This window comes from Nipponia nippon, unplaced genomic scaffold, assembly GCF_047370975.1.
Source record: "Nipponia nippon isolate SJK-2023a ecotype South Korea unplaced genomic scaffold, ASM4737097v1 scaffold_32, whole genome shotgun sequence".
In the NCBI taxonomy this organism is placed as follows: domain Eukaryota; kingdom Metazoa; phylum Chordata; class Aves; order Pelecaniformes; family Threskiornithidae; genus Nipponia; species Nipponia nippon.
This window is the reverse complement of record NW_028262350.1, coordinates 84,102-107,259: the sequence shown is the minus strand read 5'-3', so window position 1 is coordinate 107,259 and position 23,158 is coordinate 84,102. Positions and strand designations below refer to the sequence as shown.

Below are 23,158 nucleotides of genomic sequence, written 5' to 3'. Positions count from 1 at the left end.
CTTGCAATGAAGCGAGGTGGCTGCCAGGAGTACCACAGTCTGCAGCAGGCTCTGGCCTGTCTTGTGCCCCCAGATGTGTTACCCACCCCCAGGAGGGCACCAGTAACACAGCAGAGAACCCCATGGGGGGCCCACAGCCCTGCTTGCACTGGCTCCCCCATCCCTCAACCCATCCTGTCCCAGACCAGCTCTCTGAGTCATGCTGGGGTGCCAGGGGCTACCCACAGGTCAGGAGGCCTAGGCACAGACTGCTGGGGTGGACACCAACACCATTAGTAGCTTGAGATTTTTTATTTTATTTATTTTTATTTCTATGGTATGAATCACTGCCGCTCTGGTGCTGCCCATCTACCCCTGGCTCTGGGGCTCAGCCCCAGCTCCCACGCTGCTGGGGACAGGCCAGCCAAGGAACCTGGGGAACACAACCACAACCAGCTCAGCCAACATGTTGCCAGGGCTCTGGGGGGCAGCTCCACACACAGCACGAGGTCTCTGTTGCTTTTTGGTGCAATCGAGGGGAACAGAGGCATGAGGCTCTGGCTGGGGCATGGACCAGGCAGCAGCACTGTCACAGCCAAACTCTGCTACCGAGACATGTTTTTGTTTTTCCACAGGGGACAAACCACAGGTGATACACAGCCCCAGGCAGCAGGACGTGGCCTGAACCCTGCCTGCTCTTCTGGAAGCCGGAGCTAAACAGAAAACCAAGCATGGTGCAGTTACGCAGCCCAAAAAGCACAGAAAAGAGAGTGACGTGGCCGGACTCAAGGGATAATGGGCATCACAACCCTGCCCAGGCTGCTGCCTGCACATCCATGTGCTCTGTGGCATGGGGATGGTGGAGGGGGGCACGGGGAGCTCAGCACCATCCCAGCAGCTGAGCCAGGCTGCATCTGGGACCAGCACAGCTGATGCTACATAGTGCAAACTGAGTGCATATGGAAGGAATGAGGAGGGGCATCGTGATGCTGGGGTGCTGCTTTTCACTGTCTTGTGCCACAGCAGTGCCAGAAACATGTGGCTACAAGAAGCAAGGGGCTGCCAGGTTGCTCAAGTGGTGTCCTCAACCCACAAAGCCACGCGATGGCTCCTGCCTGCTGGCAGCAAGCATAGCTGCCCTGCCCCCCAAGGAGATGGCTCCTGTACCCAGGGGGACCGCATCTGTCCAGTGCACAAGGGGACTCTCTGAGCAGGCAGAGCTTCATCAGCACGGACCATGGAGGAGAACACAGCTCAGCCTTTAGTTCGAGCAGCCACTCCCAAAATCGTCTTGGTCCAATGAGCACCTAACAGTTCACAGACTCACCAGTCAGAGAAAGTCCCGCTTCTCCACATTCAGTGTATGGAAGGGCCGCCAGCTCCCGCGAGGCGACCCACAGAGGTAAGGACGGGAGGTTTGCTGTGGAAAGCACGTCTCTGCAGTTACAGTGGGGTGACGTGCAACAGGGCCTCAGAGGCAGTCAAGGGATTGTTAAATTACACGCAGACACACTCACACACACAGGCACACACAAGCTTTTCTGTAAACCGGACTCCAGAAGATCTCACAGATCCTTGGCTGATCCCACGGCCAGCGCTGGATGTGGCATCCTTACATGTTCCCGCGGTATGTGATGTTGGTGAAGGTAGACGTAGCCTCTTTGTATAAAGGGTTGTGGCCCTGGAAGAAGAATGGAAAAGAGCATCATCGCTTTGTGCTTGGCATAAGCATTCACTTTACTTTACAGCTGGGGAAATGGAGGCACCATTTCAGCATTGAGTGGTGGATCCATGACTCTGCTCAAGGCTTTGGCTGCTCCAGCTTTAAACGGCTGGAGTTTAACAGCTCCCCGTGAGGTTTCATGGGGGAGAGCAGGAAAAAGCTGCCATGGAGGAGAGGAAAGGCAGCAGGAACTCAGGAGCAGAGAGACATCCTAAAAGAGCCACCCCATCCCTTCCCGCTGGGGACGTGGAGGAGAGGTGGGGGACAGGCACCAGTGCCATCCCAGCCCCCTTCCTTGTGCTCCAGGTGCCTCAGCCCTTCCAGCACCCTGTGGCAAGAGGGACCTTCCGCCTCGCTCACGGGATGGAAACACTGGTGTGAGCGGTGAGTAAGAGGGTCACGCTGGTGACAAGTGCTTGGGATATGCTGGCAGTGGGAAAATCATCTGGGACATCTGCTGTCGCCTGTGCACAGCCTCTGGGACCACAGTGGGTTCAGGGAAGGGGTGTCCAGGCTGGCAGTGCCACCCCGAGTCCTGCCTGTGACACTGTGCCATGCTTCAGAGAGGGATGGGGCAAGCTGGTCCCTAAGGACCATGCCCTGGGACCACAGACAGCAACTAGGCTCTCGTGCTGGGAGCACTGGGATCTGGATCCAGTCAACCCAGGGGCTGTGGGATTCATGGACTCTTGCCTGGCACACCCAATCTGCTGGCCCTCACCGTGTCCCACTTGGCCCTGGCCTTCTCCTCCTCGAAACGGGCAAACTCCCGGCGGTCGTGGATGGTGATGAGGAGCTTCCAGATGAGCAGGGCGGCGAGGCCGATGAGTAGGATGGCACCCATCACTGACAGCAGGACCACCAGGATGTCCGGCCCTTTTGGGCAATCTGGCAGAGGGAAGAGGGCAGAGTTAGGGGGGCTTGGCACCACTGGGGCAATTAAAAGCAGCTCTGGGGCTGCCTGGCCATGGGTACATGGAGCTCCTCTGGCCTCAGGAGGGCTTCACCCTCCCCTGTTAGGGAGCAGGAGTCTCCACCCTTGAGCACAGCAGTGCACATGCCGAGATCCTTGAGCTCCTGTCTATAGGGTGGGGGTCTGCATCCGAGTCTGGAGCAGTCCAGGTCAGGGGTGTCACAGGTCCCATCCATGGTGGGGGATGACACTGAAGACCGAGTCCTTGGGCTGGTGGAAGTTCATCCCCAAACCACCAGACCGGCTGACACCCTGCACCACCTCCACTCTCTGGCTGTGCGTCAATGCCGCATCGGCAGACTAGGGTGGCAAGATCCGGTGTGAACCCCAGCAGCCACCCTGCTTCTCCCGCACACTGCCCGGGGCTGTGCAGCCACCCTGGCCCTCACCTGCCTCTCCCCTCTGGGTGCAGGGGCTGGGGATGGTGGGCTGCAGCCCTGCCAATGGCAGGCAGCTGTAATGAGAGCTGGCAGCTGCCTTCATGGCCCTGCTTTCAAAGGATCTGTGGCCACACAGCCCCCGGCTCAGCTGGAAATCAGACCCTGAGGTCGCTGGAGACCCCGGGGCTGCTCTGCATTGCAGGGGGCTGCTGTATCTCAGCCCTGGGGCACAGCTGCAGTATTCCTCCCACCTGGCTAATGGGACCCAGCTCTTACCCGATTCTTGAGAAAAGTCACACCCATGGAGTCAGAAACAGGATCAGGATAGTGGGAAGGTTGAGCCCCCATCCTTGGCCTCAATGAGGAGGTGAAATAACTGAGCAACACAGTGGGGAAATGAGAGACAGAGGCAGGAAATCATGGTCCCGGTGGCACGGAGCAGGGAACAAAGCAGCTCTTTAAGCCCTCTCAGCACCTAACCATGGAGCCTGACTGGAGTGGGAGGTACACAGGGGACTCAAAACCCATGCATTTAGCACATAAACCCAGCACAGCATGCTCCGCATCCCCCCTAGACTGACTACAGCAGCCAGGTCTTACCTGGCTCCTCGATAACGTAGAGGATGGACTTGCCGCTGGAGTCCTCATAGTACTGGAACCGCACCACGCAGTCATCCTCATCCTTGTAGGTGCAGTTCACGGCGTCCTTGCCCCTGTCACCTGCCAGTGCGAGAGGCTCAGAGGCCCCCAAGCCAGGGGAGGCACACGTGGAGGGAAAGCAGAGAGCGTACGCAGCCCCCACCGCGTTTCCACACTTTAGGGCAGGTGTTTGGGTCTCCTGTCTTACCCAGTTCCTGCACCGTCTCGATCTCGTCGCGGCACATGCGGCTGCAGGACTGCTGCTCCACCAGCACTCCCCGCTCAAACTTCTTGCACTCCACGCACTCCCTGAGGAAGAAGAGGGAGGTACTGTGAGCTCCTCCATGCTTTCCCTGGGGAAACCATCACATTTTTCGGTCTCAGGCTGCAGAAATAGCTGCAATCCCAACCCAACCGGGCTGCAGCTGGTGAGAGCTCCTGCCAGCACCACTGGGGTATGACCCATCCCACCTCTCTGCCCTCTCTCACTTTTTGATGGTGCAGGCATCTGGGCACGTGGGACACTTCTCGCAGGTGTCACCGTAGGAGCCAGGCTGGGTGCAGTCACATTTGCCGCAGATGCAGGAGCCATGGCCGCTGCACACCAGCCCGTTGCTGGACATGCACGTGTCGGTGCGGGTGGTGCAGTTGCAGTAGTCACCGGTCCAGTCTGAGTCACACAGACAGTCTCCACAGTTGCACTGCCCGTGGCCTGGGGACAACCCAGAGGGCATCAGGACCCTCAAGTGTCCCCATAGATCTCATTAGCAATCACCCATATGGGATGCCCATGTACCCAGAGTGGCAGCTCCACCTCCATGGGCATGGCAAGGCAAACCAGCCGCCCAGGACAACCCCTTTCCACTACCCTTGGGGTGGGACACACAGCAGCTCACATCAAACCTCAACCTTTGCCGTGTCCCCAACACTCCTCTTATTCCACCTAAACAAGAAAACACTGCCAAATTCCAGGCTGAGCTGCCCCAGTTCTGGCAGGTTGGCAGCAGCAGCTGGAGATGCTCAATCAGAGCCGTCTCTGAGCTAGTCCAGCTTTGGCTTTTAATTTCAGATTGAGTCAGGACATCTGGTCAAACCCCCCAGATCCCACTCGTTTCCCAGCCCCGGACCAGGCAGGGGAAGCTGACTGCTGGGAAAAGCCCAACAAGCTCTGCGCGCTCGCTGAGACTAGTTTAATCAGACAGACAGACGTGCTCAAGTCCTGCCAAAGCCTGGAGCTATTTGGACTGCGGTTTGATTTCAGCTCAAAGACAAGACCTGGTGAGCAGTGGAAACGCCATGGAGCTGGCGTGCGCCAACCCATCCCAAGCCCTGAGTGCACTGGGGCACATCAGGAATGCTGCTCCTGGCGGGGGATCGGCTGGGCACCATCCGTGCCATGGCCTCAGGGGCACTAGCATGAGAAATAAATGTGTAACCCTGTTGATGAGGAACTAGGACTGAGTCACAGGAAAATAGTGCCGTGCTGGGTGACAAGGCATGGAAACAGATGGGGAGGCTGGAGACAAGTGGCTCAATGGGACGGGGTCGATGCCAGCAGGGTCAGATAGATCAGGTTAATTAACAGCTTGCCCAGGCTGGGGGCAGTGCTTCATCACCACCCTTTGCCCACCATTGTGCAAACAGGCAGTGGGAGCAGGGACAGGCACCCAGCTCCGGAGGGCACTGACTGTTCAGGGTGGGGGAAAATCCCAGCGTTTGCACCTCTGTTATTAGCAGACTGTTAAGATAAAGGATCAATCCCAGCAGCACAGAGGCAGCTGTGAGCCATGAAGTTGGGCTGGGGGGCAGGCGGGGTCCAAAAAACTCGATTTGGGGACAGTGGGGAGGAGGAATCGAGTGTCATCTGGCCAGCAGGTTTCATCTCATCCAGGCTGGGCTCAGGCAGAGTGGGATCAGCTATGGCCACTGACATTTTCCTGGGTTTTTTTGAGATTGCAGCAGGAAAGCGGTGGCTTTTTTGGCACTGTGTTAGCAACCACCTCACTTGGGCTCACGGAGGGAGGCTGGGGATAGGAAAGGGGGTGGCTACCCCTCTCTTGTTCCCACCTTGAATCACTTTCGGGCTGCTCTGCTCCTGGAGGGGACGTGCCACAGCTTCATGCCCCCGTCCCGGGCACTGCCACCCCTCTCACATCCCCCCAAAAAACAGGAGATGGGGCAGAGCACTGGGGTTCACTCAGACCTCCAGTGCTTACTGGAGACATGGGTGGGAGAAACCCTAGATGGGGGTTCCTAATGGGGAAGAGGCCCTGGCACATCAGGACATGTGAAACCACTCTTGGGGCTTGGGACGGGTGTTTTGGAGAGAGGGGCTCCTTCCCTGGTCCCTGGCGTGGGCAGAGTACCCAAGGACCTGGCCCTCTCTCCCCAGTACTGAGAGTAGCAGCAGCCGGGGCTGGAGCAGGTGAGTCTGATAGCACATGGAAGAGATGAATATTCAGGAGAGGTGATGCTGTAAGGCCAGCAAGGGTAGAAGATTTGCTTCCTCAATGCTTTTGCCAAGGGACTCTTCAAGAACTGGGTGGAGGATAAAAATTGCCTCTCCTCACCCCTCTTCCTCCACCCCGGGGTCTCCTCCTGCAGAGAAATACCTCTGATATGTCAGAGGCTGCAATTCGAGCAGGGTCCAGCCGGTCCCTGCTCTGCGCACCCCAGAGATGCTTCTCTGAGGGCCCACCAGCCACCCCAGTGGAACTCCTGAGTCTAAGCATGGACTGAGGTCTGCTTTTAACCCTCAGAGCCCATCACCCTGCCATGGCTCTTGGGCACAGAAGGTGATACCAGCTGCCAAAAAGGGAATAATTCCCCCGGCATCGCTTCAGACCCAGGGCTGGTCCAGGGAGAGCCACAGCTGAGCAAGCCAGAGGTGGGGACAATGAATAGTACAAGCCCCAAAATAGCTGGCATCTCCCTTGTCCATGAGTTCGGGCAGCGTAAATGCCCTGAGCTGCTTCCCCTCTAAGCCCAGCACTCACCCGAGCACATCTGGCCCTTGAAGCGGACGCAGGAGAAGTCGTCGCACTCGCAGTACTTGCCCGTCACCTTCCCAAAGTCGCTGCTGTGGCACACGCACTGCCCGCAGGTGCACTCACCACGCTGGCTGCAGAGGGGCTGGCCCGGCCGGGGGCTGCAGTTGTCCTGCTGTGAGGGGTTGTACTCCTCCTCTGAGCACTCGCAGTGCAAGCCCAGGCGCCCAGGATTGCAGCGGCACACACCGCACTCCAGCGTGCCATTGCCTCGGCTGCAGGACGAGCTGTTGGCCTCGGCTTGGCTCTCACAGGAGCAGTCACAGTCAAAGTTCACCATCACCGTCAGACTGTCCTTGAAGCCCACAGGTTTGATGGTGAAGGATTTCTGCCGCTCCCTTGGGCACCCCCGTACCTTGGCCTCAATGCTGAAGCTCACCTGGAGGGCAGAGGGATGCGTCTGGGTGCCAGTACCCCTGGCATGGTATTGGGGCACCTGCTCCAGGCTGGGCTCAGCTTCTCATCCATGCCCAAGCTTAAGAAGACCAGAAGTGGGACCCACCAGGTCTCTTTGGGCTTTTCAAAGCTGTCCCAGCACGGTTTGGGGCAGTGCACCTGCCTGCCACAGTAACCAGGCTAAATCAGTCTAAAAGCCCATGCACTATGGCCAGCAGCCCAGGCTGAGCTAGAGGACTACAGAGTCTGCATCCAGCAGACTCAGAAAAGCATTTTCCTTCTTGCACCCACCCAGCTGGACCCCTCTCTCCACTGCAAAGAGCTTACAGCATGCCCTGCAAGGGTCTCTGTCACCCAGGAGGTGGTGGGGCAAGCAGACGGTGCTGGTGGAGAGCATCAGATGAGCTGGCAGCGCTGCTACATAGAGGGGGAGAAAAACCAAGCCCATGAACAGGATCCTCACCGTGTCCCCAATCTTGAGCCCCATGCAAGACTTCAGCCCGGGGATGACCTCGTCGTTGAGGCAGGTGGCATTGAAGGCCAGGGACAGCTCTTCGGGGAGGTCACGCACCTCTAGCTCCACCTTGGAGCGGATTTTCTGGGGGGAGGAGAGAGGAGTGATGAAGAAGACAGCACAAGCTGGGCAGGGCTCAGTCCCGGGGAGGGGTCCTCCTGAGCACTGCAGCGATGCTCCCATGTGCATGGGAAAGGAGCCAAGCACCGCAAGTCTTTCTCAGGACTCTACTACGTCATTCTCCACAGGGAAATGCCTTCAAGGATGGGAAGGGGCTGGTGGTGAACACAGTGATCTCCCTTCCCCGGGGTCCCTGCATGTGTGGGTGGAGGCAGATGCTCACAGCTGGTCCAGGGAGGATGCTCAGAGCTGGGACAGCTGCCAAATCTGTGTGGGCTGCTTGCAGTGTGAAGCAGTGGTTATTTTGGGAGGGAGAGAACTGTTGTGGGGCCATCACACTGTACACTCACCCCATAGGAGTCCACTATGAGCTGCAGGACGTTGCTGGAGTCTCTGGACAAGGTGCCCACAGTTGTGCCTGGGATCAGCTCACTGTAGTTCTGGAGAAATATCGTAAGCATGGTCTGCTCATGATAGGTAAATGTGCCATGGCTGGGCCAAACCATGTCTCGGCACGTGGGAGCTTCCTGAGGAGCTTTGATAGGACAGGAGGCCGCTGGTCTATGTATGGCCACCCATGGCCAGCTGCAAAGGGTGCTCCTTGGAACCCACCAGCCCCCCATAAAGGTGGCTTTGCACAGCAGCTGTTACCTGGTAGAGGCCCACGACTGTATCCGTCACAGCAAAGATCAAGTTGATGTTCTTTTGCGAGAGTTTCTCAGTCATCAGGCCCAGAGAAGGATAGTCCTGGGGAAGGGGAGAGGCTATACCCTGGGAACATCTACCCCCAACCACCCTGGTCCCCATCATGCTCTACAAGCTGGACCACCTTTCCCATCCCATGGGGACCCTCAACAGGAGCTCCAGGCTCCCCAACCCCACGCATGGGTCAGGGTTTACCAGTGTGGTGGAGGCCGAGTAGAAATTATCTTTGTCAATGTGGCACTGGGCATCATTGGGCTGCACGATGCCAGCCAGCCTGCCATCCAGCGCAATGTGGGTCTTGGCATCCGTGGTGAAGACAAGCAGGTGGGAAGCATCATTCCTCCAGCCGATTTTCTCCTGCAGCAAAAGGCAGCTCCCAGTCGCGTGGCAGCACGTGCCGAGGGCAGCCCTACGTGTAAGCACCCTGCTGCCGCCTTCACTGCCACCCTGGGTCATGGCTTGGCTGTAAGGACCAACCTGCCACTGCAGAGGGAACCGAGGGCAATCACTCTCCCAGGGATGTGCTGGGGGGGGGTGTGGGCTGTGGATCCTGACAAGTGGGCATGGGCTGCTTGTGCAGGTGAAAGACAGGTTTTAATTTGCTGGAGTGTTAATCAAGGTGGTTAATGACTGAGGGATGCAACCCTTCCCATCTCCAGCAAAATCAAGGTGCAGGCACAGGAGAAGATGGCCCTTCTGGGCTGGTTACTACAGGGCTGACATGGGATCATCAGCAGTCCCCAAGCACCTGCTCTGCTCCTCTCTCCTCCCAGGACTGTGCAAGGGCCCTGCTCGTCCCTTGCCTTGGCTACTGGCCTAGAAATGTCCTTGTTGAACATTCACCCTGTCCAGGTCTCAGCCCTGCAGCAGCTCCACAGAGTTTACAGCTTTGTCCTGGTGTGTTTGGGTGGTCCCTGCCAACCCACTAGGCCCAGCCTGATGACCCTCTCTCAGCCCCAGCCAGGCCTTCTTGCCCCTTACCTCACACACGGTGGCCTGGATGATGGCATCAAAGCCGCCCTCAGGTGCGTCACGGTTCCGTGAGACGCTCTGCTTCCGCACCTCCTCGTTGAAGCGGGTCACCTCGTCCGTAAGCGACAGGACATGTTTGTAGCCAAACATGGGCAGGCAGGTTTCCCCAATCCTGCAGGAGGAGAGCAGTCAGTGCATGAGGCTCACAGGGCTCTTCCAGCTCCCATCCTTCCCACATCCCATGGTCCTGTCTGGGATGTGCTGAGAGGACTCAACCACCTCAAGAGCCCAAGGACATAGCTGGAGGCTGGTGAAGGACCTTCTAAAAATCAATCACATGTTCTAGTGATGCAGCCTCTGTCCTGCTGGGGTTTTTAGGATTCACTTTCTTTGAGCCTCAATATCTCTCCTGAAAAATGGTGGAAAATTGTTTGCTTCCTTAACACCTTTTCAGTGACAATGACACTTCAAAGTTTAGACCTGCTCCTCCTCCCTGTGCCAGCAGAACATGCGGTGCAGCAGCGTTTAAACCCTGCCCAAAATCAGGTACCCAGCTCCCTGCTGAAATCCATTGCTATGGATTTCCAGCCACATTCCAGTGATGTCCCATTAACTTCTGGCCCTTACAGGACTCCCTCAGCCTAGGACTTACTCATAGCAAGGGTTCGTGATAGCTTGCGGAGGAGAGATATACATGTAGGGGGAAATGGGCTTGTCCACAAAGGCCCCAAAGCCGATGCGTAGGTTGCTGGTGAGCTTGCGCATCTCACTGGCCAGCTTGGTGCCCAGGTTCTGGATGTTCTTCAGATCATCCTTCATGGAGTTAGACAGGTCCATCAGGTAGTAGATATCCACGGGGTAGTCTTCCACTTGACGCACTTGGACACGAAAGATCTGGGAGTCATCTGTAATGTGACAGGGCAGCGGAGTGAGAGATCCACTCCTCGGAGGAGCAAAGGGGGCTTATCACAGGACTAAGGAGAAAGTTAACCTATGGGGTCAGCAGGAACCCAAGAAGATGGTTTAAAGCTGCTGAGATGAGAACATCACAGTTAAACAGACACAAAGAGGCGAAGTTCTTAGGGGAGGGTGCTTGCACAGGAAATATGCTGTGCACCCCTTGGAGATGGCAAGTGTGGCTTATGGCTCCTGTTCTCCAAACCTCTCATTATACCAGGATGTGAGCAGACCCTCCTGCTCAGACCTGACCCCCAAGCTGTCCTGCATGAACAGCATGACCAATACATGCTGGATGGAGTAAGTGAAACACCCAGCAATTGGGCAGCAGGTCTTACAGGGATTATCAGGGGGCTCTATGGCTGTTCCTGACTTCTCTGAGCTCCCAAGGACTCTGAGCATCTCCCAGGGCCTCCCCCATCCCTGTTCCTTCCCTCTCCTCTTGGCTCCTCCCAACCCCTTCTGGGAAATTTTTGGTGAAACATTTTCCATTGAAACAAAAACCTTCTTAGACAGAACCTTCTGGGGAACAGGCCAGTTTCAATGACTTTTGCATTTAAAAAAAATGCTGAAAACAGTTTGGGTTGACCTTTTCTTTTTGCCTTTTAAAAGAGACAAAGGTTTTTTCTTGCTATTCTTTGAAATGTAAGCTGGGGCACAGCTGCAGCCTTCTCAGAACACCTCAGATGTTGAGGAAAAAAGCTCTACTTAAGCTTAAATTATTATTGTTTTCATATTTCCTTCTAAATCTGCGTCACATTCTGACTTTCAGGATGGAGAAAGTTTCAAAATCTATGAGAGCCCAAAGAGCCCCATTCCCCCTCCAGCTGCATTGCTGGAGCACCACCATGTAGTCAGGTGTCCCAACTTTGCACTCAGAGAGCATCTGTTTCTCCTTGTTGAGCTAAAACCATAAGGACTCTGAACCTGTGGGACACGGGCTGTGACCTGTCTTACTTATATCCTTCAGCATTTGGTCTTGATTCATGAGTCAAGGCAGATGACTCATGCCAAGCCTTCTTGGTTGGGCAGAGATGGTATCAAGCTGGGATTTTCTTGTACTGCTTCCAAGAACAGGGACTTAGGGCACTGCACACTGCCTCTGTTCCTCTCCAGAGCACCACACCTACCAGCCTCCTGTCAAATACCTTTAGACTTAAATAAAGCAAGGGCCACTTAGCAGCTACATGTCCCCATTGTGTGGGGACATTTCAGACTGCTGTCATTCAGATGGGTCAGGACTCCTCTTGGCCAGGCCCAGGGATGTGCACAGCATGCCATGTGCTATCAGCCACTGATATCTGTCCCCGAGGCTTTAATGAGCACAAGGGACCAAAATTATTCCTGCTGAGACTGGAAGAGTCATCCATGAGTGGATGGCCAGGGGTGGGTTATGTGTGGGGCAGAGTGTGGTGATGGCACCACTCGCTCCACATTCCCCAAACTGGTTTTGTGACCTTAGGTGAGTGGTGTCTGTTAGTTTTGCCTCCTGCCTGGCATCGCTTGAAACTCCTCGATGCTGGCAAACGACCATAACAGTTAATTGGCTCCAGCCTGCCTGGCTGAAATGAGCCTGGGAAATTACAGGAACCTGTTGGCATTCCAACCCTGCCAGCTGCTCTACAGCTTGTTAGACACAAGCTGACTTCCACCAAAGCATTCAGAGTGCAGCAGCAGTGGCTAAGGTCTAAATGGCTTTATAAAATAAGCCCGTACATTATTGAAATTGCACCCCATCCTGCCCCTTGGGGTACCACAGGATTGAGCCAAGAGACTGAACAGCAGAAATCTGCTTGCAGACAGCCCGGCTGCCCATCAGGGATGTTCCTGGAGGGTTTGGTGCAGCCCCCAGCCTGGTCTTGCCCTCAGTGGACATAAGACAGCCTTAGCCACTGAGGCAGAGCGATGGCTCCCTCATTGCTTGAGCCCTTTGGGTTTTTCCCACTGCATCTCTCCTTCCCGCAGCAGTTTGGGGGCTCTTACCCGGCCGCAGGTTCAACTGTATTTTCTGGGGGCTCATCTGGGTGGTGGTGGAGCTCCCCGAGCCCTTGTTGCTGAGGGGTCGGTCCTCCAGGATGGTCACGGTGCTGGTGGGGAATTCGATGTAGTCCTGCCCGCAGCCGTTTTGCAGGAGGTTGGCGCGCAGGTCACAGCGAGGGGATGACTGTGCCAAGACCTGCAGGAGAGGGATGTGGTCAGGAGCCAGCTCCCCTGGGGTTATGCCAGGAAGAAGAGAGAGGGCCTTCTTTTCCCTGGAGAGCCCTTGCTTTATCATACCTAATGCAAGACCAGGATAAGAGGCTTTTTGGGCCACACTGTCGCTACTTGAGGGAGGTGGCAGACAGAAGGGATCTAGGATCAGCAAGTCCTGCTGGGGCTCAGAGCAGGTTTGGGTCTGCTGTGCCCTGCAGGGTTGCTCAGTAACCCCTGGCAAGGAGCAGTGGATAATTTATCCCTGCCAAACCCCCTTCTGACTGCTAGCAGCTGGAGCCTCTGGTTTGGTTTGCGTTTTGGCAAAGCTAAAAGGAAAGCTCATCTACATGGGATGGCTAGAAGAGGGTGAGGTGGGATGTGAACATGGCAGGCTGGGGGTGAGGGGCAGAGTCTGGGACTTTTTTTATTATTTTCTAAACTTTGGCAAAAGACAAGCCACCTTTTCCCCCTGATTTTCTCAACACATGCTCTTAGAAAGCCCACCGCAAGCAAGGAACAGCCCTGCTGTGGGTGAGCCTATTGCATGAAGCAGGGCTTGGTTCCTGTCCAAGAACGGTACAGGCTTATCTCCAGCTCTCCAGCTTCCTGCCGGATGGAGCTGGCTGGGGGAAAGGAGAACCAAAAAAGGAGCGAAAGAGCAAAAAGGCAACAGGGCTGCAGGAGAGGCTGTCAAGTGCCCGTCAGGGGGAAGCACAAAGTGTAGAGTCACAGTGGGGCTCCAGCTCCATCCCTCCTTTCCTAGAAAGCTCCCGGCTCCTTGTCCTTATCACGGCACATTCAGAAGGGCTCCCATCACTTCGGTTTGTCATGAAGACAGGGAAGAATTTCCTTCACAGCCCAACACTGCCAGGATCTGCTGCTGTGCATTCCCCGCCAGGCAGCAGCCACCCTCCCCTCCAAGGGGTTTCTTCATCTCCCTCCTACAGCCTAAATGTTTTGACATTCAAAGTCCTCCAGCAGACTGGCACAGCCTTTCCCTGCAGCAAAGGGGGGTGGCACAAGTCCCGGTGCAGCTAGTTCAGCTCCCTCCCTGGTCCTGGGAAGCTGGACCCCAACACTGCAGCCTCCCAGCACTGGAGAGGTTCCCCATCCAGGATATCAGCTCCCCCAGGTTCAGGCTGCCTGAACCCAGGAATGAATTTGTGTGTTTTAAGCAAACAAGTGGAAAAGTGCGAACAGTGTCAAGAGGCCCTGGCTGGCCTACAGCCCTCTGGAAACAGTGACCAAGCAACAGCCAGAAAAATACCTCAGCAGGCGTGTTCTTCCCCTGTGGCCTCCTGCTCCCACCCTTACTGCCTGGACAGCATGCTGTCAGTGAAGACGACAAGTCATCCCTCTAAATTAGCTCCCTTGCACCCACCCACCTGCCCTGCAGGCGTGCCCCACGAGGCTTCCTGCTGTGGGAAGAGGTGCCTGGTTTATTCCAGATCCCATCAATCATCATGTACATTCCTGTCCCAGGCGGGGAAATCACTGGAAAGATATGCGGGTGAAAAGCAGGCTCAGCAGACAGGTTTTTAACTGCAGCACTGGGTGATACGTGGAGATCCAGAGGGACTCCCAGGCCCTCAAAGGACATGTAGTACCTTATGGGATTAACAGCATCATTCCTACTGCAAGATTTCCATGGAGAAGCTATTTAACCCCAGGGCTGCATCCTTCCTCTTTCCCTGGAGCCCTAAACATCATGATTGACTCAGGACTCACAGGAGCCTCCCCAGCAACAAAATTACTGCAGAAGGCAAAGGAAAAGTTATGGTACCATCAATGGGTCATTTGGCTATGAGGCCCTTGCAGCCCCTAGTCTATTCCCCACCTCACCCCCGCCCCAGTCTCTGTAGACTTGTGGACTCAGTGACTTGGACACAGCCCCAGGTAGGAGCGACCCAGAGGCAGCCCAGGCTTGCTAGTGACAAACTCACAGCACAGGGACTTCATCCACTGGGACACACCCTGCAAACCCCACTTTCCCATCAGCATGGCCCTGATGGCATCGGCTCCCCATCATGGAGATGCTGCAGGGGCTGGGGGATATGTGTTCCCACCTCCTCTGTCACAAGCTGTCCCGCACCCCTTGGCTGAGATGCTCCCCAGCTCCACCTCCCCTTTGACCACCTCTGTCCTGCTGCAAGGAAGGAGGTTTCAGCTCAGCATCTGCTCAAGCTCCCTCCAGGATGGGAAACTTGATCATTTTATCCCCTGATTGGTGCCACCAAACCCTGTAAGTGAGGGCAGGGTCAGGCAGGGTGCTGGCAGAGCCAGCTCCGTCCCTGAGCTCCCTCAGTGCTGGGCAGAGAGGCTGTGGGAACTCACACATCCCCAGGGCATCTTCGTTTTCATCTTGAAGGCAACCACATGCAGCATCAGCTTCCCTGCAGACGAGCTCCTGGGAGGACCCAAAGCACAGATGCTTCCACAGATTAAGCTAAAACTTTCCAGCAACTTCTCTAAATCAAACCCTGGTCTAGTCTTGCCTCCACCTTTCCTCCAAGAGAACCAGAGTGAGTGACATATCGGGTGGGTGAGACCCTGGACGATCTGCCACAATAATCTCCAAAGTGATTTTAGAGCCACGCCTCAGTGTTAAGGCTTGGCTGACTTTTTCCAAAAGGAAAAGTCAGTGGATGGGCACATGTATTTGTTGGTGAGAATAGTCAAGGTCTCTGAAAAATTAATAAAACTCAATTTTCCTCTGCATCAGTGCTTAGTGGGGTCAGTGATCACAAGACATCACAATGAAATCCTTTCCTGCCCAAAGCCAGGACCGAGCAGGAGTAACTGATAACCCCTGGCTCCTTGGGAGGGCAGCATAGATGTGAAAGGGCTGCAGTGGGAGCAGAAAGAGCACAAATAAGGGCACTGTCCCTTTAAGAAAAAAAGGGGGGGCAGTATCAGAGACCTCCCCCACCCCAGGGAAATTAAACAAACCCACAGAAAAATCCCTCATTTGCTAAATTAAGACAATGTGGTCCAAATGTTGGAGGCAGAGTTGCTGAGCAGAGTTTGCACAGCCTGGCTATCCGGGAGCTGGTTGCTGGCAGCAGGACGGCTCCCTCACTGCTTGTCATGTCTGTCTGTCTGTGAGCACGGCCCTGAGCAGCACTAGAAATATTTCCTTTTTTGGAAACCTTTGCTGATGTGGAGAAAAAAAAAAAAACAACCCCACCACAGCCCCTGCTGCAATGTCAGGACAGCAGCTTGGCCCAGGAAGGTGGCTGGGAAGGAGCAAGCCCAGCCCAGCCCAGCCAGCGGGGAGCGAAGTCCCTTATCACGCTGCAAAGTTCAGCCACTCCTTGTGAGAGATAAGACAGGGCACAAGCATCTTTATTCACACTGCACACCGAGGTCCTGGCAGTATCTGATGGGCACAGCAAGCAGAGGCATTCCCTCCATATACGCACTGACCCCAAAGCATCAGGCCATGCAGGCAGGATCCAATAGCGTTTTCCAGCTTGGATCACTTTTTCCCAGGTCTTTTCCCAGTCCCGGTGGGCACCACAGGCACAACCGCAGCCAGAGGAAGCAGAGTTTCACGGATGGAGAAGCAGAAAGCAAGAAAAGCCTTGCCAGAGGGGGAACTGCTCACAGCTAGTGAAGCCCTGAAGGAGGTTTCATCACCTCTCCCCATCCCAGCCTCACCTCCCCTTGTCTCTGCCCTGGGGCTGCTCTCCCATCTGTTGGGCAACTCCCTCCTCTTACCACCCCATGGACTAAACCCCAGGGCAGCATTTTTGGAGGGGATAGTGGCAGATCTTCCAGGTTCTCACCCACCCAAACAAGGTGATTTTAAAGCCACAGCTCAGCTCTCACATCCTCTTTAGCTCAGTAACAAAAACCAGGCACCTTGTCTTCCCTCCCCCTCTTTCCAATGAAAAAAAGGCTTTTAAACCCAAACCCTAACTTATAATCAGTATTTTTTTATTCCTCCCACCAGGCCCCCTTCCCTTTCCAGCCCTTCCAGCAATTAAACTCCTTTAGCCAGAGCTTTATAATGGGTTTTCAAGAATCAAACCAAAAGTAAACTAGGTTTTCAAATGTACATTTTTTGAGCGACAAAGTGAATTCCCAGCATAAACATCAGCATTTCCCAGCCAGCTTGATGTAGCTCCCACAGATGCACCCAAGATAAGGGACAGATTTTCAGAGCAAGGCAGGAACAGGCAGCTGGAGCCCCATGATATGCATCTCAAGCTGTGGTCAGAGCCAGATGCTGCCAAGGAATGTGTTTAAACATGGTGGGAACAGATGGAGACCAAGCTTGTGGCTGTAACGCAGGGACCAGCCCCCATCCCACTGCCCAGAGGCTTGTCCCTTCCTACATGTCCCCTGTTCTGCTCCGGGACATAATTCAGCCCTGCTCAGCCTCTCCCCAGCTCTTACCTCTGCAGAGCACCAGGCACAGAGGGGGCTCACAGCCAGACACTGCTTGCAGGAGTTCACCCCGCGGGTGGTGCAGATGTTACCCCCTGAAACAGCAAAACAGAGAGTGGTTACAACCTGCAGAGCCCAAAATCCACATGTGTGCTGAAGTCTCAGTGCTCAGCCAGCAGCTTCATGAGCAGATGCAGCCCCCATCCCACCAGAGCTCTGCTCTAACCCCTTTTCCAGTCCCAAATACTGCCTCCTTGCCCCTTTTAGAACCGCCTCTCCAGCCCAGTATCAGCTGGGCTTCATCCTGCCCAGGACTGAGCATCATTTCCCACCTGTCAGCTCCTTAAAGGGTCCCTCCATCCCTGCAATGTCACACGTGTTGGAGTGAAGCCCCCAGTGCTGGCGGCAGGGGACACATCTCCCCTTGTGCCTCCCTGCAGACATTTTGGGGCAGCAGAGAGGGGGAAGGGGTGAATTCCTAGGGGCGCAGTGTGGTACCTGCAGCCCTGCCAGCAGCCAGGGAACAGCCGCCTCTTCCCACCGCCCCCGACCAGAGTGGTCGGTGCCTTCTTGTACAGATGTTAAACTCATGGCTGGTGTTGGCTCGAGTTCAAACCAGGGAAAGAAGGGGAGGGAAAGGGCACGAGTCCAGAAACGTGCTGACAGTGGTTTGCACCAATGCCCCGGGCAAAGGTTGGGCTCTGTCCGTGGAAGTGGCAGTGAGGACTTTGGGAGATGCATGCTGGCACCAGTCGTGAAGGTCAGAGGCCAGCAGGTCCGTGTGGGGGATTAAAGGGCCCCAAAATGCCCGCAGGGACCCCAGGGCAGCGCCAGTGCCTGCCCGGGCAGGAGGAGCTCCTCTGGCAGAGGCAGGACTGTGTGGGTCCGACTGCCAATGGCCGATGCAGTGAGCGGCTGGGGGCACGGCTGCGGTGGCATCAACCTCAGCTCTTCCTCCCTCCTGGGGCACAAGCATCTTGGCAGAGTTTTAGGATTCCCTGTGCAGAGCAGACTGCAGCCATGTGCCTGCTTGGTTGGGGGAACACTGCAGCCTGGGGAGCCTGGGGGATGCAGGCATAAAGCAGCAGGCACTGGGGTCTCCCCTTTGCCCTGTGTCCCCCTGTCCCCGCCCAGGGCTCTCCCTGGCAGCCGCAGGCAGAAAAAGCGGCATTTTCCATAGCTGCCGGAAATGCAACATGAAGCAGAAAGAGGAAACGGTGAAACGATGTCATCAGGTCTTTTGGCGGAACCACGGCGACAGCACCGTGTGCTTGAGTCCGCTGGCATGCCGTCCGGAAGCCTGAGTGTACACCCGTGTGTGTACAGTAGCCGCGTGTGCAGCATCGTGGATGTGTATGTCTGTACAAGGGTGATGTCACAGGCTGAGCTGGACATGCTCGGGGACGTGCCTCAGGGCACCAGGGCTTGTGTGCCCCATCAGACCTCTGCCACATGCACCTCCTGCTCATCCCATGCAGGGGGACTAAGTTAAAGGCTAAAACCCAACTGCACAGCTCAGCACCAGTTTTGGGCTTGTATCCACTCCCAGAGCTCTCCCCATACACCAAAATACCGGCTGCAGCGTGTGAGGATGGGAAAGACTTTAAATTTAGCGTTGCCCAAAAGAGCGACAGGTGCTTTCTGCACCAAGGCTACTTAGCAATGTGTTAACAGCAGTATTGCTGCCTGGGCTGGATAAGTCTGGATAGCTGGGGCTGAGCAGGGAGAAGGCAAAGAGCTCTCGGAAAGCAGCAGCAGCACCAACAGTGCTGGCTCCCGCTTCTCACGCCTGTTCCTGCTGTGTCCATGTGAAATCCCTCCTGCCTTGCCAAGTGCTGGCAGCTGCAGCCCAGTGTGTGGCACGTGCTTTGGATTTGCACTGTGCCGTGCAGCTGGGAGCCAGTTCCAGCGTGGCTGGCAGTGGCTCAGCCCTCCGGGGATGGCAGGGGAGGCATTACCCTGGCAGCCCTCAGGGAGAGGGATGGCCCTGGTGGCTCGAGGTGCTCACGATTAAACTCTCAGAGCTGCCAACCCTGGGGCCACATGCCCAAACACGAGAACAGCTTCCAAAACTGCAGGTCCTTGGGGAGCCCTGATGCTTTGATACCTGGACCAGCACCATGGCTCCTCGGTCAGCGATGGGGGGAGAGGTGCCAGGTAGCTGCCTGCTCCGTGCCAGGAGTTTAATTGCTTTCCGCTCTCATGTCCCTCCCTGTAGCTGCCGTGTCCAGCTGCTGACTCACGGCCATGGTGGCTGCAGCCCTGGCTGGGGCAGGGTTATAAGCACCCAGTACCACCACCAATGCTCCTGGCCCAGACTGCTATTTAATGCCAGTAGTGGGGTTTGTTCCCTCAGGGGTGGGTTTTAGCTTGCCATAGGATGGTTTAGTCACCTGGCTCTGCCCTCGCATCCAGTTTGCTGGGGAAGTGCAGAGCTGACAAGGGCCCCTGCCACCCATGGGTGCTCCAGCCACGCTCCCAGCCAGGGGGCGGAACCCAGGGCTCACACCAGCATCTGGGATGTGAGACACATTGGTCCAAATCCTATCTCAAACAGGTTTCCCCTGTGACTTGAGCCAAGTCCCTCAGCTGCTCCCTCCCTCAGTTTCCCCTGTGGAGTGTTAACCTTGGTCTCAGCAAGACCTGGCTGCACTGAAACACGACATGGAGGATTTCCAAGCTTGTATCTGCTGGCCAAGCCCCTGGCTGCCTCTGCTTTGCCTCCTCATGCTGCAAAACCTGAGCTCTGGCGCTAACAAGCCCCAGTACTGTCCCTTTCAGCTGGAGAGCTCATCTGCTCTCCAGCATTTGGTACAAATTACCTCCTGCTTGTGCGCAGCCTCTGGGCCCAGGTGGCTTCCTCTCCTCCCCTCCTGCTGCCACCCCACAGCCCAGGGGTCCTTGATCTGGTGTCCACCCTCCATGCAAGAGATGTAAACCCAATTTTCTTGGTTTTGGCATGAGGGCCACAAGCTGGGCTGTCCTGCCCAGGCAGAGCAGCAGCCCCATTGCCAGGGAGCAGCACATGGGGTTAGATGGGGCTGCAGCATGGAGGGTCCCTGTGGGAGGGATGCTGCCATACTCGAGGCTGCCCTGGGGTCTGCCATCATATCATGCCACCATGCCATTTCCGGCAGCAGTGGCTTTGCCCAGGGGGTCCCTGCAGGTCAGTACCTGCCCCCTCGGGCTGCCTGAAGCCCCAGCCTGGGGGTGTCTGCTCCAGACTCACGCAGACCTGTGGTCCCCGTGATCTCCATCGCTCCATGACCGAGACACGTGCCTGGGGATGGAGGACCCTTCCCCAACCTCCAGCACAGTACGGAGCCATTCTTGGTTGCACTTAACCCAGGGCTGGCTTGAGCAGGACCATCCCTTTCCCGTGGGAAGGGGCCAAAATCCCCCAGGCGCCAGCGGTGGTTAGCACAGGGCAGTTATCACCATCCAAACATGTGTCTCCTCCTAGTGCAAGCTGGTAGCCTCACCCCCCTGATTGCGGGGAAATGCCTCTATTTTGGCATTTCCAGCACTGCTTGCATGGCCGGACGCAGGGTGCAGTGTCGGGAGGGCTTTGCGGGAGGGAGGCGGGGAGGGGGGACCTTGGAGCAATGTAGGAGCAAAAGCACAGGCAGAGGAGGGCAGAGGATGCTGCAGCTTGAGCCCCCTCAGGTTGTGGCCCTGTGAGTGCCCAGCACTGCTTCCCAGGCTCAGGATGCTGCCTGGCTGTGAGCAGGTTAACAAGATCCCATCACAGCCTAAACTAATAAATTCTGTGGGTTTTAGTTCTTTCTTTTTTTTTTTTTCTTCATTTTTGGGGCTTGTTTTTCTAGCCATAAAAACTAATAAACCCAAATACAAAAGCTGCATTTTTTTTACTACAAAAGCAGCTGGTCTTATATAACGATCTGATCCTAAAGACTCAAGCTTTATAAAAAAAGAAATCCTAGCACTTGAAATACAGGGAAACAGGAGATAAACAGGACAGCATGGGAACCACCCGCCTGGGGCTGGGCAGCGCTGTGGCCCCCAGCGAGGTGAAATGATGCACTCGAAATACCCCAGACGTCTGTGGCTGAGCATAACCCTTCCCTGGCTGGAGAAAATTACTCAGTCCTCAATCTGCACTCCAAGTAACCTCCTCTTACGTACCACATGAGACAGCCACACACTTTGTTTTTTCCTCCTCTGCCAAGTTGTGCAACAATGTGCACACAGAAAACTTGATATTTTATAAAACTCGATAAAGACACAAACCGTACTTACATCCTCTCTGGCCTTTCTGCTTGACTCAGCGATAAGGATTTGGGCGTTTCTGGCTCATCTCCTGCCCACGCCATCCTGGGGCTGTGTCTTTTCCCTGAACCTCTCCCTGTCTGCCAGCATCTTCCCGGAGAGGGGATGCCCCAAACTGAGCTCAGCTGATTACAGGCACCAACACAGAGGAGCAGAAAAATCGTCTGCACAGCCCCAAACTGCAGCTCTACAAACTCAAACTCTTCCAGGGGTTATCCTATGTCCTGTACTGATGACAACTCGCTCAGGCAGCAGATCGGAGCCTCAGGCTGTTCCTGGGAATTCACCGAAGTCTGGAATTCTTTAGACAGAACAATGTTGCCCAAAACCCCCTCGAGTCTGGCCTTGAAAGCAATGGGACTGATTTACAAATCAGGAGCTGAAAACACCGCACCATTTTGCAGTTGCAGGATTGACTTTGAGCCTCGGAAACACACCTGGGGAGGAGATAATGCTTTTTTACCTTCTTCTCCATGCTTCAGATATGGGATTTTTTTTTTTTTTTTAATACAAACTACATTTGTCCTGAGATCCCCTGATGCCAGAAATCAGAGTTTTTAAAGAAAAGCACCAAAATAGCATGAGAAAAAATAACACAACACAGCAATGCTGACTTAAATATACTTCATGCCCTTAAAATGACATGGATACAGTGACTATCTGCCCTGGAAACTCCCCCAGCATATTTTCTGTTTATTAAGGACAGAGCCCAAGTCACACACCAGTTCTTCCATTACAAACCAGTACCTGGAGCCAAACACTGCGTAGGTAGAGAATATAAACTTGCTGTACCCAGTGCGAGAATAACGCACCAAACCCTGTCTTGACCCTATAACATCTTTGAGAAACCCTCCTGGCCTCGACCCAGCTGAAGCTGAACCAGCTTGAGCGGTGCTTTCTATTTGGGAACCACGCTGAGGTTTCAGGCTGCCAGCTCCCCCTCTGAGCGATTTTCCTGGGAAATCGCAGACCCTGGGAATGCAGAAAGTCCTGGGATTTTGGGAAATAACAGGCAATATAATCACTAAATGACATGGCTTTAAGCAAGCAACAGCATTACGGGTTGTAAACCTACCCCAGCCGCCAGCAGCGCAGAGCACAAGGATCCCGAGAGCCACGCAGAGTTTTCCCATCTTCTCCTCCAAGCCCCGAGCGTGGGGGGCTGCTTGGACCAGCCCCGCCGTGAACGATGGAGAGCAGCTCTGGGGCAGCCGGAGTTTTGAGCAGTCCAGGAGATGAATCATGAGTCTGGGTATATGACACACATGGCAAGCAGGGCCGGCCGGAGGAAACTGCACTGGCTGTCACTCAGTTTTGAGTCAGGGAGTGCCCCCGCCCGCTCTGTCTGCAGCTCCTCATGGTTTTTTTTCTCTCACAGCTCCGACAAGGGCCTAATAAACTCTGGCAGCAAGTACACGGCACTGGTGACCTACAGCCCTGGGGCTGGTAACAGGCTTTTTCCCATAGGCTCTTTCGCCTGTTTTTAATTCCTTGCGAAATCTTGCTCACTCCCTCCTTTTATTAACTCTTGCATGAAAGGCAGCCTGGGTTTTACACCCAGTCTGAGCTGCCTCTGAGTTCAAGGATTTAAGGGGAAATAGAACAAATACATACAGATAGGAAAGTGTGGGTTCTCAGGTCCCCTCCTCGAAGCACTGGTCTGGTGCAAATGGGACTATCTCTGCTGAAACAGAGCTGGGAGCTGAGTAAGACCCAGCCAAGAACTGGACCTGGTGAAACCAGCAATTTGGGTATAAACCTGGACATCACAAGGGCAGGGAAGTTCAGCTTTGGGTCAGATAATTTGGACCTGATTTTCTTCTCACTTGTATTGTTTTTTCCCCTCTGTGTCCTCAGAAATTGGTTCTGTACTGAGCA

The 23,158-nt window shown here is 55.2% G+C and overlaps 1 protein-coding gene across 1 annotated transcript; it reads right to left on the bottom strand.

Annotated features, from left to right (window-relative positions):
- Nucleotides 1-276: 276 nt before the first annotated feature.
- ITGB3 (integrin subunit beta 3) lies at nucleotides 277-22,705 on the bottom strand. The gene is made up of 15 exons (XM_009461937.2): nucleotides 22,356-22,705; nucleotides 17,000-17,085; nucleotides 12,389-12,581; nucleotides 10,101-10,353; nucleotides 9,458-9,620; nucleotides 8,672-8,833; nucleotides 8,423-8,518; nucleotides 8,122-8,211; nucleotides 7,601-7,735; nucleotides 6,691-7,120; nucleotides 4,184-4,406; nucleotides 3,903-4,003; nucleotides 3,656-3,775; nucleotides 2,424-2,590; nucleotides 277-1,660 (listed from the first exon to the last, which is right to left on the bottom strand). The coding sequence occupies exons 1-15, from the start codon at nucleotides 22,522-22,524 to the stop codon at nucleotides 1,592-1,594; spliced, it is 2,457 nt and encodes an 818-aa protein (XP_009460212.2). The 5' UTR covers nucleotides 22,525-22,705; the 3' UTR covers nucleotides 277-1,591.
- Nucleotides 22,706-23,158: the final 453 nt, after the last annotated feature.